The following is an 18,271-nucleotide window of genomic DNA, read 5'->3' on the forward strand; positions in this document are numbered from 1 at the left end:
TCAGTTTTCCTCAGACTTTTGGACGCATTAATCCGACGACTGCACGACGACTTTTCTCTTTTCCAGAACCTTCTCCTGTAACGTGATTCATCTCAGAAACATAAAGCGACGCGATTATTCATCCGACTAAAACAGCTGAGTGGATTGTTTTTCTGAATGACGAGTGAAGGTCAGACAGCCGGTCCACCGTAGTGCAGCGGTATGTAAAGTCGGCTGTTCCTGGAGTTTGTTTAACAGTGAAGAAGAAGAAGGAGAGCCTCCGCACGGCTTCCTTTAACCTCTGACTCACTTTAAGCTAAAAATAGTCGCCGTTGGCTTGTTTACTCGTGCCAGAGCTGTTGAAGGGAAAGAAAGCCCCGCGCGTTCGGAGCGAGCTGGATGGCACCTGGGAGGGAAAGTTCATGGATTGAAGCATGCCCTCGGATTAAAGAGTGCAGATTAGTCAGGCTGTGTGTGTGTGTGTGTGTGTGTGTGTGTGTGTGTGTGTGTGTGTGTGTGTGTGTGTGTGTGTGTGGCATATATAAAGTCTTGTGTTACCCAGCTGTCATTTTCAGTCAAGCTAGCAACAGTAGCCAGCTGTCTCTCTCACACACAGAGCTGTCGGCGTATCTCAGCTCTTTGCTGGTGGTCTCAGCATGACCAGGATCTCTCACACACACACACACACACACACACACACACACACACACACACACACACACACACACACGAGCTCCTGAACATTCAGGTTTTATTTCCTGTTTCAGCTTTAATGAAGTTAAAATGATCCTCATCCTCTGAAGTTCTCCGAGGATTTCTTGTCCGTCTGACCTGCATCAGATTTTGTTTCCCCCTCGTGGATCAGTCGAGCTTCCTTCTCCATAGCTGTTATCACATGTTGCACTGCAGTCCTGAGTCTTTTCACAGTTAGGTTTCGCAGTCGGTGCCGCTCCAGATCCAGATTAGTTTGCACGTGTAAAAGCAGGGAGGCGAGATCTGCAGGAGCGATCCCGACTCTTCGATTTATTTGCCTGTAAAAGTTGTACAAACACGTAAAACATTGAAATGCTGATTGTTGTTCACTCTGTCGCTTCAGATCTGAAACTGAAATTTGTGCCACTGCTGAAGTTGGAGCCGTGAACATGTCTGATCAGATGTTTGGACTTTAACTTCACCGTGTTGCTAAAGCGACCCAGCTGAGCTCTGTCCAAGTAGCTCCCTCACCTGAACCACATGCAGTGTTTCCTGCAGGGATGATCTGATATCGTCGTGTTGGTGTTGTTCCCAGATCATCATGAAAATGTTGTTCCAGGTTCAACATTGCAAGTGACCAATCACATTATTGTGACGTTATTCTTTTGCGCACCAACCCATTCGTGTATTTATGAAATTCCAATGTTGCAAGGACAATATCAATTCTGCTTAGCGTTTATTAAAGGGTCAGGGTTAGGGTCCGTTGATCGGCGGACAAAGGCGGTTTCTCGCAGCTTAAGTACAGTTTTTTGTTTTACGCCGGTTTTTCCCGAAGTCGCAAAAGTATGACATCACAACATTCTGATTGGTCACTTGCAATGTTGATCCTGGAACAACCTTTAGTATGATGATCTGGGAACAACACCAACACGAGGATATCAGATCGTGCTTCCTGCAGCGTGACGTGGACGGTTTCCCAAAATATCCTAAATACGCAAGTTTATGTGTGAAAATGGCTCAAATCCACCTTTGGGCTGCTCATACGTCGAGTTAATTATTAGAAACTTTGTTGGTGTCAGATATGAACATCCAGCAGGAGCAGGCAGGACAGCAGAATGGATCTGCTTCAGAATCGCAGCAGAAACAGCCGAATGTTAACAAGAGAGGAAACACAACTGCAGAGGTGTAATGGGAGTGAAATGTAATTACTCTTCCTCCTACACATTCTTTAACAATGATTATATTTCCCACTCTGCTCGTCTTTCTCACTGATTGTTAATTCTTTCATATTCCATTTTGCAGCCATTGCACTGTTATAATTAGTTTACGGAGATGTGCAAAGCATTGCCGCATCTTCCCTTTATGAGCCGTTAGCCTCATCACACACACGCTCTCTCTCTCCATCCAAAGCCTATGAGCTTTGTAAGCGGGCGAGCGAAAGCGCTGATGCTCCGGCGTTGCAAAAACACGACTCTAATCAAAGTGGACGTGTGTTTGGCTGCGTTCGCAAAAGAATTCCCAGGATTCTTCCCGCTGGGTTCCTTCTCAGTTATTTATTTATTTCCAGCTTCGCCTCAAATTAAATCCTCATTTTGACGAAGTTGAAGCGCCGAGACCTCGGAGGGATGGGCGACGGGCGGGGGACGGCCCTCTGCATCATATGGAGCAGATTCTCAGAGGAAGCCGGCGTGGTCCTTTCATCCGGGCGAAGGTCACGCTGAGGTTTCATTTCTGTTCTGATGAGACCAGAAGGCGGATGTTTTGACAGGATCATCCACCGCCTATCGTCAACGTAGGAGGATCTTGTTGTTGGAGATAATAAATGGCGCTCCGCACGCTGCAGGTTGCCCGCCCACGTAACTCCAGAGGTTCCCTGGGTGTGTTTGTGGAGACCTGGGAGGTCCGGAAAAGCGGCCCCTCCCTCGGCTGTGCTGTTTTTTTGTACGACGTCCTTCATGAAGCTGTAAATTCTGCTTCAGCTGCAGTTTCCACTAAACCCACGAACGACACATCAATTTCATGTTACCGGCTCCAGTTTCTTTTACATATGCATGCACATCTGTGCAGACATCTGCACACTGGATGCAGCGGCGCTGGCTTCAGGTTGGCTCGCGTTCGCGTCTGGCCCCGCCCGCCGCCCGCTGTTTCCTTGTCCTTCTGTCCTGTTGTTCCCGCTCGCTCTCAGAACTCTTGTTTTATGAGGCAGGTTCACATCTGCTTCCAACTGTCTGTCACACGTGGACATTCAGCCGAGGAGCGGCCGGAAATTTCCGTGGGGAGTTGTTATTCCTGTCGGTTGGATTTGTGCTTGTTCTTCTCATTTCTCAGAATTCGGTGTTTTTAAAAATCCGCTTGTTTGCTTGTTGAAACGGCGCTCTGACTCCCACAGCTCCGCTCTGATCTCCTCTGTGTCATGACACAAACTTATTTATTTATTGTGGAATTAATACGTTTAATTCATTCGCAGCTCTCGGTGGAGCAGTTGGGGGATCTTTGGTAAAGCTGCTTTATCATGTGTAATCATTTCTTAAGTACTTTTTAACCTCTAACATCTGTTTTCTTAAACTCTGCACACACAACTCATTTAACAACAACAACAACATGAAATCACCATAAAAGATTTTTAAAGGAAACCAACTCTGTGGGATTGGAGCTGCAGACACTGGAATGTTTTCTCATTTCTTTGTCTTCAGGCACATTAAACTGAACTTTGGGTTTTTTTACTGAACACTGAAGTCTGTACTCAGCGTTTTGGCTTTTTCTTTTACTCTAAGTGTGACTTCCATGTTTCAACAAAAGACCCAAAACTACAGTGGCCCTGAGAGGTCAAATGGGCTGAAACTGAAGAAAACACCAGCAGTAAGAAAAACGCTGCAAAAGCACACAAAACACAACGGAAACAGGAAAAAAATGATTTCCAAAAGCACAACCAAAATATGGTAATATTTAATAAATAAGCAGGAACTGCGTTGGGAGTCACTTAAAATAAGTGGAGGATCGGTTTTGTGATTTTAAACAAAGAAAGAAACAAAAAAAACAAACATGAGAGGTCAGTGTGTTAGCCTGACGGTTAGCCTAAAAATCTGTCATCAGTATTACATGAACCATGACATTAAAACACACCGAGCATATTTTGGTTCCTGCAACTGCTCCGTCGGGTTATTGCCTCCCTAGAAACACTTACCTTGTGCTTTTGGAAATCTGTTTTTCCTATTTCTGTTTTCTTTTTTTCCTGTTTCTGTTGTGTTTTGTGGTGTTTTTCTTATTTCTGGTGTTTTCTTGAGTTGCAGTCCATTTGGCCTCTCAGGGCCACCGTACAAAGCTCTCAGCTGAGACAGTAAACTCATCAGGAAAGTGTTGTTAAACTTTTCTCATAGACGTTTATGCAATGACAACTTTTTGCAACCAGCAGTGTCGCCCCCTGCTGGCCATTTGGAATAATGCAGGTCTGTTCTAGCTTGCAGCATTGACCTTTGACATTCGGGTCACTCCATATAAATCTGAACAATTTCCCCATCAGCTGATTGTTTCATACAGTAACTTTAATTTTTTTAATGTAGCCATGCAAAGCTTCACCTTCATAGTTTTTTGTGTTATTTCTTTGCTTTAGCATTAAAGTATGAGGGATTTTAAAAACTTGAGTTTAGGACCTGAATGGATTGATCAAGTCCAAAATATCATGCAAACACAATAAATTATGACTACGGTACGTGAGGGTTTTGATAGAGTTAAGCACAGCTGTACCAGGATCTTCTCCTACAGAGCACCATTCATCTGTTCGTAAGTTGTTCACCACATGCTAATGAAGGTTTACCCACAATGCAATTTTGTGAAGTTTTCTCCAGTGAATTATGAGAAATGGGTCAAGGATCCGGGGAACCCGGTAGGGGTGGGGGAAAAAATGGATACTGTGTAGTATGGTGATATTTTGTTTGCTAATAATGTATGGATACAGGAACAGCAGAAATCGATATTTTGTTACAAAAAGGTTTTTGTGCTCTGACTTCAGAGCATGTTGATCCTTTTTCTGAGCAAGAATCCTGACATTCCTTCACTGTCCAAATGTGTTTAACTTGTTTTTGGCAGCAATAAACATGACAGTTTACTTATTTTAATTTAAGACATGTTTTATTTTAATTAAGTTTAAAACTTTTTTATTGAATGTAAAATTATATTTTGTTTTAATTTACTTTCAAATTCTTCAGTTGCTGAAGGGGCTGCATAGTTTTCATAAACTGCATAGTTCAGAATAGCTATAATTGTACCAGATGGTTGATTCAGTTAAGTTGGACTAGACTGTAATACAAACCGTTCAGTTTGTCAACAATCAAACTGAAATGAGAGAAAGACTGAGTGTGAGACTTTGATATTAGAGAAATGAATATTGATAAAGTTTACCTTTATGTACAGAATCTGAATATCGCAAAATATTTTTAAACATTGCAATAATATCGTATCGTGTGTTAAGTATTGTGATAATATCGTATCGTGGGATGTATGGTGATTCCCACCTCTAGAACCCGGTGGGTTTCTGCTCCTGGGTGGAGCTTATTCAAACATCGACCGACCCCATGATACAGACGCTCACCGCCGAGCAAAACTGTGCCGAGGATGTTTGAAACTACTTAAAAAGTCACGAGGCTGTATAAATGCTGGATAAATTAATACGTGTGAACCGTGAATTAAATAAAGATGCTAATGTTATTGATACTCAGGTGATTCTGAGGGTTCAGGTGGCCTCTTGCTTTCCATGATTTGGACGTAGCTACGAGTCTCTGGTTCTGTTTTGTACACCCGTCATCCACCCGACCTCCTGCTGATGGAGTTTTGAATGCAGTTTCTCAGACTTGCTGTGGAAGTTTGTTTTCTCACACTTCCTGTTGGTCTTGTGGGTTTGTTGGGAGAATTTTCAGGCCGAGCTGGTCAGCGCTGGCACTGCACACAGACGCACTCCTCGCCGCCTTATGTTCTCGCAGATGGCCCATCGGCTCGCCTTTAGCAGCAGCTAATGGCGAAGCGGCTCGGAGGGTGGATTTGCATTTCTATTATTCTGTAGCTGGAGCTTCTTCCTCTTGTTCCAGTTGGAGCCAAGCTAATTACAAATGTAATTACGAGTGGGAACGTGGATTAATCTGAATGCTTTTTACAGCAGATTTTAGAGGAAGTGCAGATTGTTGAGTCACCGAGGTCCCCGTTTGGCTCTCGATGCTTCTGCTTTTGAAACTCATCCATAAGTCGCCAATAATTAGGCCTAAATTATCACAAAGACACACGCGTCCCCCTCTCTTCCTCCCCCACGCTGTAACAGAACAATGTGGACTCCTTACATCCTCACACCGGAAGAATAAGCTGCCTCTGTTTACACGCTGCAGATCCGGCTGGATGAAAGAAGCGCTTAAATAGCTGAAATGTGCCTAATCTCCGTGCTAAATATCCAAATCTCATTGTAAAGGTAAACCACGCCGTAATCCTGAGTTTCGCCGGGCGCAAACATAACCTGTAGTCTCGTCCCGAGGGAGCTCTATCCGCCCCTCGGTTTGTTGTATCAGTGGGATGTAGAGGCGGGGGGCGTTGAATGGTGGGAATATTTGCGTCTCGCAATGGCGTCGGTGTCACCTGTCAGTCTGGGAGCTTCCTCAGGAAGGTGACCGTTTTTAGAGGCTCTCCCTCTCGTTCTGTTTGTCACGCTGCTCTCGTCCTGTCTGTGCTAATAATAGAGGCATCAGCTGTGACTTTGTGGGACTGAAAGGTGACGGGAAGGAGGGGGGGAGGCAAATGGATGTAGAATGAGGAAGAGACGGGAAGAATTTAAAGTGCCACTGAAGTGCTAATGTTTCACCGCAGCTAAGACGCCCGGCTCTCCGATTAGCTGCCACAGAGGGATGCCTTTCCTCTAATTGGCCCCTGTGTGGCGTTTCTGTGTGCTCATTGGTTGCTCCGAGGATTTCCAACGAAGGAATGTCCTCTCAGGTTCAGACAGGCGCTGCTCCACGTTAAGACTTCATGTTTGGAGGCGATTCAAAGTACGAGCCACCAGAGACGGACCAAAGTCGGTTTGATTAATGAGGACAGTATGAAGACAACCGGTGCAGGTTCACATCTTAAGTTAAATCAGTGGCTCTTATTTTCAGTTCTTTCATTTTTAACCCTCCCACCCAGCCATAACCTTAACATGCAATGACGCTGCGACCATCCTGGCGCCGACACTGGTGGGAAAACAAACTCAAACACAATAGATGTCGTAAAATGTGCAAAACAGAAGCTTTGGGATTCCAATGAAGAAGACAGTTTGAGACCTCCGGCTGTTACCGTGGGCACGCCAAAGCATGGCCGTGACCCGGAGACACAAACGGCATCAAGCGATCCACATAACATCCTCACCAAGTTCCCTCCACACCTCAAAGAACAGCTTCAAGTAAATCTGAAAGACGAAAATAGCACATCTGTGTGTGTAGCCGTGGTTACAGGAGCCACTGACTTTATTTTGAAAGCACTTTCCAAGATCCACGTTCCAAAGTGCTTCGTCTGAGTTTCAAAATAAAACAATAAGCTGTGATAAAAGTTACAGGAAGTGAAGATCGGGTGAAATCAGGACGTTTGATGTGAAAGAAGCGCCAGACTCGACCGACCTGGTTTCCAAAGGCAGATTGTCTGAGAACCTGCAGGCTCTGTTTGGAGCTAATAGGTAGTACTGAAAGTACTACCCCACCTCCTCTTAGAGATAAAAGCTTCTCCCTGATCTGGACCTTAAACGTCCAGTAATCAGTGACGAGGAGTTTGAAGGCAGCTCGGTCCAGTGACGTCCTTGTTTATCAGACAGAGCAGCACAGGAGCCGTGTCCTCGTAAGAGGTGATGACGTCAGATATTTTGTGGTTAGACTCAAGCCGTCTCTGCCCAATCGGGGCAGCATGAGGAAGAAGAGCGGGGAGGGACACCCACCTTTTTATTAACGTCGGGCTCTCCAAGTTTAGACTTTACTGGCAGCTTTTCACATTTTGTTCTCAAACCGATGATGAATCATCTGCCAGACCTCTCAAACATCCCACTCCCGCTCTGCTTTTAGTTCTGCATCCCACCCCTCACCAGTCCTCACCCTCGTACTCTGTTACCCCCCCACGACTGTCACTGCCGCTCAGAGGAGCAGCAGCAAGTGTCCGGTTAGCCGTTTATTTATAATGGTGGGAGATGGAGCCACGTCTGGATGCTTATTCTGGCCCCTGAGCAGCGGCGGGCCGGATGTCGGGCTACGTTTCGGTAAATGAGTGTTTGTTTTATTGCAGTTAGTTTAAAAACGTGTGCTTTGATATTCTGATCATCGTCTCCGGACCTCCAGGTCGGCACGTCGGGTAAATATTACACCGAAAACCTCATCGACTGCAGGAAAAACCCTGAAACGTTTCTGGATAAATGTCTGGGCTTTGGGCTTGTAGTGTCGGTTCCACGTTTGCTTTTTAAAAGTGGATTTACTTTGACATCCCTCTTAGAGATACGCCCGCGTTCCTCAGCAGCCGGCTGTCATTACGCTTGCATTAGTTTGGCTGGTTTTGCACAGCGTTGCCTCATTTCTTTACATCCTGCAGCTGCTGTGGTTTTACAAGGAAATAAATTCACCTTCAGGATTCGTTGTTCTGTTTTCAGGAAAATCAGCAGCTTACAGAAAGACACAGAAAGGCTTTCGTGTTGAACTCTGATTTATGAAAGCACGCAGCAAGCGCTGGAGCGACACCATCTCCGGTTCGGTCGACCCCGACGAACCCTGGTTCAAGTTACATGGTTATTTGGAGTAAATAAAACATATAGATGATGTGGAGGGGAGGCTTCTCTTTGATGGTTTCGACCAATCAGGAAGCACCAGGTTAAACCCGAGATGCTGAAACCAAGAGCTGCCCACCTTCCTGCCCACCTGTGCCACAACGCCAGGAGGTGTGTGGAGCATGTTTGGGGGGCGGTGTTGTAGGTGTTGAGGTAATGGCAGCTTTCTGTCAAAGACTTCTCTCTGTGCCCTTCGTGTCTCCGTGCCTCTCTTTCTGTGCGCTGACAGCTTCTCTTCATCCAGCTCGCCGGCGCTTTCACAGCGACGCTCCCCCGCCATCGTCAGCCCCATTGTCGTGCGATGAATAGAAAGGCTGTGTTTTTGATAGGTGAGTGAGCGCCAGGAGGGAAAAGAAGAAGAAGAAGAATGGCCTTGAAGGTTTTGGAGATGTGAGAAAAGGCGTGGCATAGCTTAATGCTCTGGAGGGAGGACAGGAAGTGTTTGAGATGAAGAAAGGCGTGCGAGGACAAAATGTAAAACAAAAAACATCCAGAAACAGAAAAGCAGCGAAGGCAATCAGACGAAGAGAAACCGATGACAGATTGAACAGCACAGAAAAGCAATAAGGAGGAAGAGGAGGCGGGAGGGATGTTGCCTCTGGTGCTGCAGTTGAAGGGACCCTATGTGAAAGCGAGGGGGGGGGGGGGGGTATCCACGGTGGCCATCTTGGACTACTTTCAAGAAGCCTCAGTAAAACTTTAACGCTCCAGAAGTAATTCCAAGGAGCTTCAGTGGAAACGAAAACATTTAAAAGTAGAAAAAGCAACTCGACTCTGACAAAGCAAATGTCGAAATTCCAGCGATTTTTCCTTCTCTCGCTCCGGATGTTGACTCGTCGCAGAAAAGCTCGAGCAGCGGGGGGAACGACACCGTGGCGCTCCTGATTAAAAACAAAGTTTTGTCCAAAGGTGATGCACGCCGAGGGCGAGGCGGCGACAACAAAGGGTCCTTTGAGCTGGTTGAAAAGCTACCTGGGAGGCCGGGTGTTGTTGTTGCCGGGGAAGTCCTGCGGTGATTTCACTCTCTCCAGCGGGCATCTGCTACGGGGCAAAGTGGAGTCACGGCGGGGGGTCCCTCTTTCTCATTCTCGCCTTCTTTCTGTCTAATGAAAGCAGTCGGGGGAAATCATTTGTGTTGTCACACACACACACACACACACTTGCTCAGGAGGGGATCCTCTCCGCCATGAAAGAGCTGTATGAATAACAACCTCTGAGTTCACCCTCCTCGCTCACAATGGACACACACACACCTACACACACACTCAGTCTGACCCTGCACACAATAGAGAAGGCATGCATTCATTAGCAATTCCAAGAAGGCTTTGACTGGTTTGGCATTGTTGGCTAATCCAAGGTCCCACCGTATATCACCTTCACCTCCCCCTCTTGGTTTCTCCTCCTCTCCCTCCTTTCTCTCAGCGCTTTCGTTCTCCTGACTCGACTCGTTGGATAACTCAGCAATGAGTGATTCAAGTGTGTGTGTGTCTGTAAGAACTAATCAGATTACTCCCCAGCATTGATAATATTATTCCTCCTTACACCCTCCGTGCAGTCCGTGATGGATTTCTATCAGCAATGAGATTTGCGTCGCACAAATCGGTTTAAGGTGCCGAACTCGTCGTGAGATTGACTTTTGATGGAGTGAGTTTGAGTTCGGCCTGTTCGGGTTCAAACCGCTCGTCTAACTGTGCCTTTCTTGTGTTTCCTCACAGATCTCGAAGGTGCTCGGCACAATGGGACTCGTAACCCTCTGAGGGGCGAGCACAAAAGCCGGAGAGGAGCAGGAATAAAGCCGAGTGAAGAAGAGGAGGAGGAACAGAAGAAAGAGAAGATTCTTCCTTGGCGCTGGAGAGGGAGGGAGATTTGTAAAGAGGGATTTGCTCTATCTGTCGGGGGTGCATGCTTCCCCTGAGCCCCCCGCCCTCCCACTCGGACATCCTCCTCTTTATTTTATTTTCTGCATCAGCGACGGTTCGACGAAAGGTGAAGAATGCGCGATAAACAAAGTTCGGGCCGGCTCGGGCTGAGCAACGGCCTCGACGTGAGACTACCCAGGACTAGAGTCGTGCTGCTGGGCGTGCTGCTCGCCGTGGCCGCGGCCGCGGAGCTGGACATCGACGTGCTCGGCGGCATGGTGTTGATAGAAGCGGGCGGAGAAAGCGAGAGGTTCGACGGAGGCCGAGGCGAGCTCGAGGCCTCCATGCACTCCTCGCTTTTGCAGGACTTCCAGGAAGTGACGGAGGGCGTCGCGGCGGCGGACGTTGGCGAAACGGCAGCAAATCAGCAAAACGCGGCTACGCCCACGGCCTTCCCCGACTCTGCAGCGGTGGTGGGTCGGATTTTCCGGATGAAGGTGCCAAACAAGATGGAGGATGTCTACCTGGGTGATATCATCAAGGTGAGTCGCACAACACACGTTTGATTAAATGCGCCAAGACGTCTGACTTTAAATACATTCTGGTCTTAATTATGAGCTTATTAAAATCCTGTGTTCGGGTTTAAAGTAGAAGCTCAGAATAGAAACTAGAGGAATACAAGCAAAACAAGCAAAACGGCGCTCACAGGAGAACAACGCCACCAGAGTATCAGATGCCAAAAAGCTTTGGGGAGTTTAAAAATCCAAAGACTCAGAGGGACTCTCATTTAAATAACAATTAGAATACATTCATCCTGGTGGTTGAAGGAAGTCCGGATGCATTTGCGTGCACGTGCCTTCGTCAGGGAGTCGGACAGATTTCTTCTGCAGCAGCGACGAGTCTCGCTGGATTACATCACAACAGTTGTCAAATACAGGAGAGCTCAACAAGAAAAGCAAAAGCTGTGGTCTGAAAGGACGCCACCTCCTGAAGTGTTTGTGTTGACGTGCTTTGAGGTTCTTGTACGAATTTGAAGATTGCTGGATTCCTCTTGGTGGGAAGCTACTGGAAAATGGCTTCTGGCCCACTTCCAGTCCATTCCCTCCACCCTGCTGCACGGTGACAGCGGTAGCTGCTGAAGGGTTTCTGGTTATAAGCTGCACAATTGAAAGACTTCTGTGAGTGAAGTATGAGATGAATAAGACCATGTCCGGCTCTTATTTCGCCGGCATGCTGTCGCTTTTAAGTGACCGTGTCGTGTTTCCAAGTTTTGGAGATTTTTTTGAAAGGTGCAGCCTTAACCTCGTCTGTCAAAACTAAATATAGTTCAGCATAAATCAGACGCCACTGAAAGACCTCACAAGAAGCGATACTGTGATGTTGACACAGTGGAGGGGATCAGCTTCAGTCATTTAAAGGAAATGAAATTCAGTTTTATTTACACAGCACCAAATCACAACAACAGTCGCCTCAAGGCGCTTTATATTGTAAGGTAGACCCTACAGAGAAAAACCCAACAATCATATGACCCCCTATGAGCAGCACTTTGGCGACAGTGGGAAGGAAAAACTCCCTTTTAACAGGAAGAAACCTCCAGCAGAACCAGGCTCAGGGAGGGGCGGGGCCATCTGCTGTGATTGGTTGGTGTAAGAGAAGGAAGACAGGATAAAGACATGCTGTGGAGGAGAGACAGAGGTTAATAACAGATATGATTCAATACAGAGAGGTCTGTTAATACATAGTGAGTGAAGAAGAAACACCCAGTGCATCATGGGAATCCCCCGGCAGCCTATGTCTATTGCAGCATAACTAAGGGAGGATTCAGGGTCACCTGATCCAGCCCTAACTATATGCTTTAGCAAAAAGGAATAATTGTGCTTATAAGGTAGAAGAGTGTTTGAACGTGTGTTTACATTCAGTGAGGTTCTTCAGCATCCTCCCTCGTGGGTTTGGCATCTCTCAGGCTGTTTTCACATGTGGACTCTGGATGGTGTCGGAGGATCTGATCCTCACATAGTGATGTTGCTGCTTCTCACGTGTGAAAGACAACAGTAGGAGATTGTGTCTCTAACAGGTGGAGCCCAAATGGAGAGAACAGGTGAAAACCACTCTGCTGATGGCTGGACTGCTCTTCAGCGAGCTGGACAGTTGAACACACTTTCATATCCATTCTGTGAGTGGGAGTGGGGGAATGTCAACGCTGCAGTGTGAGGGCATGAGCACCTGTTGCAGGACGTCTTGGCCTTCTTTATGGCTCTGTCTGGATGTTTGGGATCGTTTTGCAGGGGGAGTTGAGCCCCATCACACGCCCTTCTGATGATGCCGGTCGATGCCTAAGACTCTGCCCCAAACCTTCAGCATATGCAGACACAAAAACCGGACCGCCTCTGGGTGGGCGCTGGTTACAAACGCTTCGTGCTGAGCGAGTAGGCCAACTGCAGATGAACTCTGAAGAACAATCAGTAAAAAATATGTCAGGGAAATGAAGCACGCGTGTGCCGTTGCTCAGAACCTGTCCCGAGGCGCCACATTTCTGAGGCCATTCACAGCAAAATGCCCTTTTTGTTAATTGCACCGCATTTTGCACAATAGCCAATTTTCTATAATATGTGGCCTCATATCTGAGTGCAGCGTTGGCCTCCTCTCTCTTTTCCATTTATCTTCCTTACCTCCTGCCTCCTTCTTCATCTCCTTCTCTCCTCCACCCTTCCATAATTCTTCCAGACTTTCTCCCCTCTTTCTCACGCTTGACGCCATCTCCCTCAGCTTCCCATCCCTCCTTCCCTCCTCGTCATCTCTCTGGGCTAAATCTTTATTTCCTTCATGCCGTCCATTCTTCTCTTCATCACCTTCCTGCTGTTCCTCCGCCCCTCTCCATCTTTCTTCTTCTCCCTAATTATCGCTTTTAAACTTCCCTCCTCTCCCTATCACCTTTCAGCCTTTCATATCCTGTTGCTCACCCCCCTCCCCTCCCCCTGCCTTCGTATCTCCATTGCTTTTAAGTCCCATCTCTGCCCTGCACATCCTTCCTCCCTCAGCCTCCCCTTTCTTCCACCCCTGTCAAGTCACATCAGATCATATCAATCAAGCTCCCGCAGCAACGAGCGGCACGCTAATTTACTTTAAAGCGCCTCAGTGAAACTCGACTTCGGAAAGATGTTTTCCTGCACATGCGGCACAAAAATGTCAGAGGTGAATTTTGGGAGCGATGTGAATGATTCTGAATTCTAAGCAGTTTATTTCATACTCGGTGGGAGCTTCTGTTTAGTGTTTCATTAGCGTTAATGTTCTTTTACAGCTTACGCATGAGCGATCTAGGCCGTTTGCTGAACTCGATGTGGCTCTGAAGAAAACGGGCGCCGCGTGCGTTCTGTCTGGAAGTTTAAGGGAATATGACGCAGATTTCATGTGACAGCTGAAATAAACCCGCTGGGTCAGTCCCCTGGTTTATGAGGTTGGCTTTTTCCTTCTAATCTAACGTGAGTTTGGGAGTCGGTGCTTTCCGTTTCAGCCTCACCTTTCCTTCCTCTTCGTCTCCTTCTTCTGCCCTGACGTGCCTTCTGTTTTTTAATCATTCTACTCATCTTCCTCTCACACTTCCCATCACAATTTCCAGCTCTTCTGTCTCCTCGCTCCCACCCCTTCTCCCTCCATTTGTCCCGCAGGCGAAAGCTGTTCTTCCAAACCTGATTATATCTGTCACACTGGAAGCTTTGGGCCTCTATTAGAGCCAATAGGAGCAGACAGCGTGGGCAAATAAGCCAAAAAATGGAAGAAGTATAAGCAAAGAAGAACGGAGAGATGGGAGGAGAGGAAGAAAAAGACATCCTGACCTTAGAAGCTGCAGCTTCTGTAAAATCCTGCAAATAAAAGGTCACAGATTAGATGTGGAGCACGAGATGTGCCGGCCTGCCGAAGCGCCCTCGTGAAGGAGTCTGTCCTTCGTCCTTCGTCCTGCGTCCTCAGACTTTTAGCCGAGCCAAGAAATCCCCACGACTCTAACAAAGTTTGTTTACCTCCCCCTCCATTTCTAATTTCAGCCCTTCGCCTCCCTTCCCCGCTGCTGCTCTGTCCTCAATTACAAATTTCAACACTTTTTCCCCGCCACCCCCTCCTCCTCAGATGTTAGCCCCCCTCCTCAGGTATTTCTAAGGTCGGCGCTGAAGGTTGTGGAGCGAAAGGCCAAATCAATTTTTGTGCTTGCCGTTGCACTCATACTAATGGGTGCAACTGGAGACCTCTCAAATGGAGTTTGAGAGGTCTCCAGCTCCGTGACAGCCTCGCCTGCCCATTCACCTTTAGCTGAGCAGTCGGGGCCCCATCAGTGAATGCATCGCCATTTAGCCATTCATACCGCGTAGAGATGAGGGCTCTCAGCCGGGTGGGCAGGACAGCCTCAGAGGAGGTTTTAAAGAGGTCGCAGGGTGATTTAAGAAATCTGAAATACAGTATAAACCTTTACAAGTGCACGTTATTTATATCCAGTGATAGAGAGCCGTAGCATTTTCCCGTGCTGCTGCAGCTGCCTAAACACATTTCTGAATCCTTTTTGAGGTTAATACGACACCGTTTCTTCATCGAAGGGTCGCGGTGAGTTATTAGGTGATAAACTGAATGGGCCAGTACTGATCTGATGCATTGGTTAATGGATTTCAATGCTCTTTCTTACACTGTGTCATTATGAAACGGAAAAAATGCAGCTTTACAAGCTTTCTCTGAAGATTCATTTAGAGCAGAGGTTCTTACGTTTTTAGTGGCTGATTTAGGAAACTGACAAATGATTGAAGGCGATGTACACAGTTAGCTAACAAGGAAGACACGCAGATCCCTTTGGTGTTGCGTCTGGACGACCATTTGGGCTAAAATCTGCCATTGTGTGAATAAGGGAGCATCTAAGACAACTTCATCCCGCCTCTGCAGGTATGAAGCTCAAACATGCACATCATTAAATTGCTGCCCTTCCTCCTCCTCGGACCAGCTGCCGTGCTAAACTGTTTTTCCAACTCGTGCAACAAATGCACATCGTCAGTCTTGTTATTTCAGCTGTATCTGTTGCTACGCTGGTTTCCAGCTGCTTATAGCATAAACAGCAGTTGTTGGGGAGCTCTCCAGCAGGTTGTACCATCAGGGAGGTCCTAGAAGTCTTTGGTCTGAAAGCAAGCAGCAGCGAGCGGCTCTGAAGCTGTCGTTGGCGAGTTATTAGACAAATGTTTTTGTGCCTGAGATGAGTTCAGGAAAGTAGACAGACTTCTGCTCTGCTCTCCACTCTGGGCAGATTTGTGGCAGGTTAACCTTGCCAGAGTGGAGCGATTTGAAAGCTTTTGGATTAGATGAAAAGGTTTGGACGATGTGTGCAAACTGCAGAGTGCCCAAACAGGTGGAAGAGGAGCTCTTACATTTCTTATTTTGGATGTTATCATTCAGAGCGGCCGGAGAGCCAGAACCTTTGCGATTGTGGCGTCTGCGTGCAGGTGCTGCTGGGACTCGACCCTGCTGTGGTTCTCGCTGCTGTTATTAATGGAAGTGGCTGGAAGTTTGGGGTTTCTGGCCAGCAGATGAGCACTCTCCATTGCCTCATTACTGCAATTACCAGCGTAATTAGCTGATTGGCTGATGGGCTCGCTGGCAGGCAAAGCATGCTTACCCGCTTTTCCTTTTTTTATTCCAGGAAATAACTGACGCTAGCTGAAAATTCTTTTGTGCTTCGGTTCTCGGAAAACGAAAGAAGCCTATGTGGGTATTTATCTGTTTGCCTGTGAGCAGATGCTGCGTGCTGCTCTGTTATCTCAATGCTGTGATTGTGCATGAAGATTAAAGACAGATACTCACAGCTAACCCTTTCATAATTACTTTGTGGAAGGACCCCCACCCTCCCTCCAACACGCCTCCACTCCCTGCGCCTTTGTCCTCCATGTAAAAGCGCCTCAAAGCAAAACTCTGGATAACAAACAGTTTATTTGGTAAAACGCTGGTTTTGCTCTGCTTGAAAGATCTGAGCTCACAGCCAGAGGAGGAGGAGGAGGTGTGAGCTGGAGAAAGAGAGAGTGAATCACTCCGACACATGCTCAGTGTGGACAGTGTTGGAAATATCTTATTCAGTGTTACTAGAACTACTCTAGTCAGATGGATGGTTTAGCAGGTGACGCTCGTCAGAAGTCTGTATTTTTCTACCATTTATCTGGATCTGGAGTCGAAGCAGAGATGCATCCACCTTGCTTTCCCCATCCACCTCCTGCACCTTTGACTGTTGCCCAATCACAGCACCGAAGCCCCTTTGGTCCCTTCCTTTAATTGAAATTTTATTGTCATAGCAGCAGTTTTTAAACCACACCAAGTTATGGTTTGCACCGAAGGCCAGTGCATTCATATCAGCCTCTGCACCGCCTGATAGTTCTGCTGTTGACTGTGCTGCCAAGGAAACGCAGACTGTACACCAAACGGTCGGGCTTCTGTTGAATATCAACACTTCACCAAGTTCTTTTGATTCCTCAGACGCATCCGATGGAAGACAAAACACTGCTCAGGAGACCATTTCAAACTTTTATTCTCTTACACAATACTTCTAGAAGGGTGACGCGTCCTGCATGACACAGTGCCATGGATCTCAAAATGGTGACGCACGCTTAACAGTTTTATTACCGGCTACGCCATTCTAGTCTAAACAACAGCGTCTCAGTAAATGATGGTCCCCTGTTATCCACTTTTTCGTGGGCGAGAGTCTACAGCTTTCTACCACTGAAGGACACGAAGTCTAATGCCTTTGTTTTTCAGTGTCCACTTAATACTACACTATATGATTATACACTTTGTACTGTTATAGCATGAACCAACGTTTCCAACAGACGACACAGTTATGGGCTCAACATGGTTCTGCTGGCTGTAGGGAGCGGCTGTTACCACGTGGAGCTGCTGTCCAAAAAGATCTGGTTAGTTGGCAACGGTGGGAAGATTTGGAGTCTTTTGTTGCCAGTGGCTGATTCAGCATCACCTGATCAGCCCTTTATCAAAAGTTTGAAGCCTAATCTTGAAAGTAGAGATAGTGTCTGTCTCCTGAATCCAAACTGGAAGCTGGTTCCACAGAAGAGGGGCCTGAAAACTGAAGGTTCTGCCTCCCATTCTACTTTTAAATACTCTAGGAACAACAAGTAGGCCTGCAGAGCGAGAGCGAAGTGCTCTGTTAGGATAACGTAGACCTCTTAATGTTGACTTCCTAAGACCCGAACTCTTCCACGGCATGCATTTTTAATTTCTCTTTGATGTTTGGGGTGATTGATGAATATAAAAACAATCCATCCATTCGCTTCCGCTTATCCTTTTCAGGGTCGCGGGGGGTGCTGGAGCCTATCCCAGCTGTCATAGGGCGAGAGGCGGGGTACACCCTGGACAGGTCGCCAGTCTGTCACAAGGCCAACACACAGGGACAGACAACCATTCGCACTCACATTCACTCGCACATTCATACCTAGTGACAATTTGGATTTTCCAATTAACCTATCCCCACAAGCTGCATGTCTTTGGACGGTGGGAGGAAGCCGGAGTACCCGGAGGGAACCCACGCAAACACGGGGAGAACATGCAAACTCCACACAGAAAGACCTGATGGTGGGATTGAACTCAGGACCTTCTTGCTGTGCGGCAACAGTGCTAACCACCGCGCCGCCACATATGAGGATATTCATTTATGTGACGTCCACATATGTGCACACCTTTAGGCCTGTCTTGTCATCTTCTTGGCGCCTCCTTGGGCTCGCCGTGCTGCTGTAGGCTGAATTTGAGTCGGGCGCGCTTCTTCCCGATGACACGGAGTAGTGGATCCATATCTAAACAGCCAAATCTTCAAGTTTCCTGCACACATACAGCAGAATAAGTGGCCACACACTTGTAGACACATGCATATTTGCGGCTGCGCGTTGCTGTGTGTTTGCAC

General features: G+C 47.1%; 1 protein-coding gene and 1 long non-coding RNA gene across 4 annotated transcripts in view; both read left to right on the forward strand.

Moving 5' to 3' along the window:
* dag1 (dystroglycan 1) overlaps positions 1–18,271 on the forward strand; it is a 58,671-nt gene that overhangs the window by 21,961 nt on the left and 18,439 nt on the right. Inside the window, exons 1-2 of one of the 3 annotated variants that reach the window (XM_085160395.1) lie at positions 206–8,019; positions 10,201–10,886. In XM_085160395.1, the coding sequence (XP_085016521.1) occupies positions 10,479–10,886 (408 nt within the window). In that variant the 5' untranslated portion in view covers positions 206–8,019; positions 10,201–10,478. Of the gene's footprint in view, positions 1–205; positions 8,020–10,200; positions 10,887–18,271 lie in introns of those variants that run through there. The other 2 variants (XM_085160394.1, XM_085160393.1) reach the window with 2 other exon arrangements.
* LOC146517749 (uncharacterized) overlaps positions 1–18,271 on the forward strand; it is a 50,105-nt gene that overhangs the window by 7,618 nt on the left and 24,216 nt on the right. The gene's annotated exons all lie outside the window — the stretch shown is intronic.

This window comes from Neolamprologus multifasciatus, chromosome 5, assembly GCF_963576455.1.
Source record: "Neolamprologus multifasciatus chromosome 5, fNeoMul1.2, whole genome shotgun sequence".
In the NCBI taxonomy this organism is placed as follows: Eukaryota; Metazoa; Chordata; class Actinopteri; order Cichliformes; family Cichlidae; genus Neolamprologus; species Neolamprologus multifasciatus.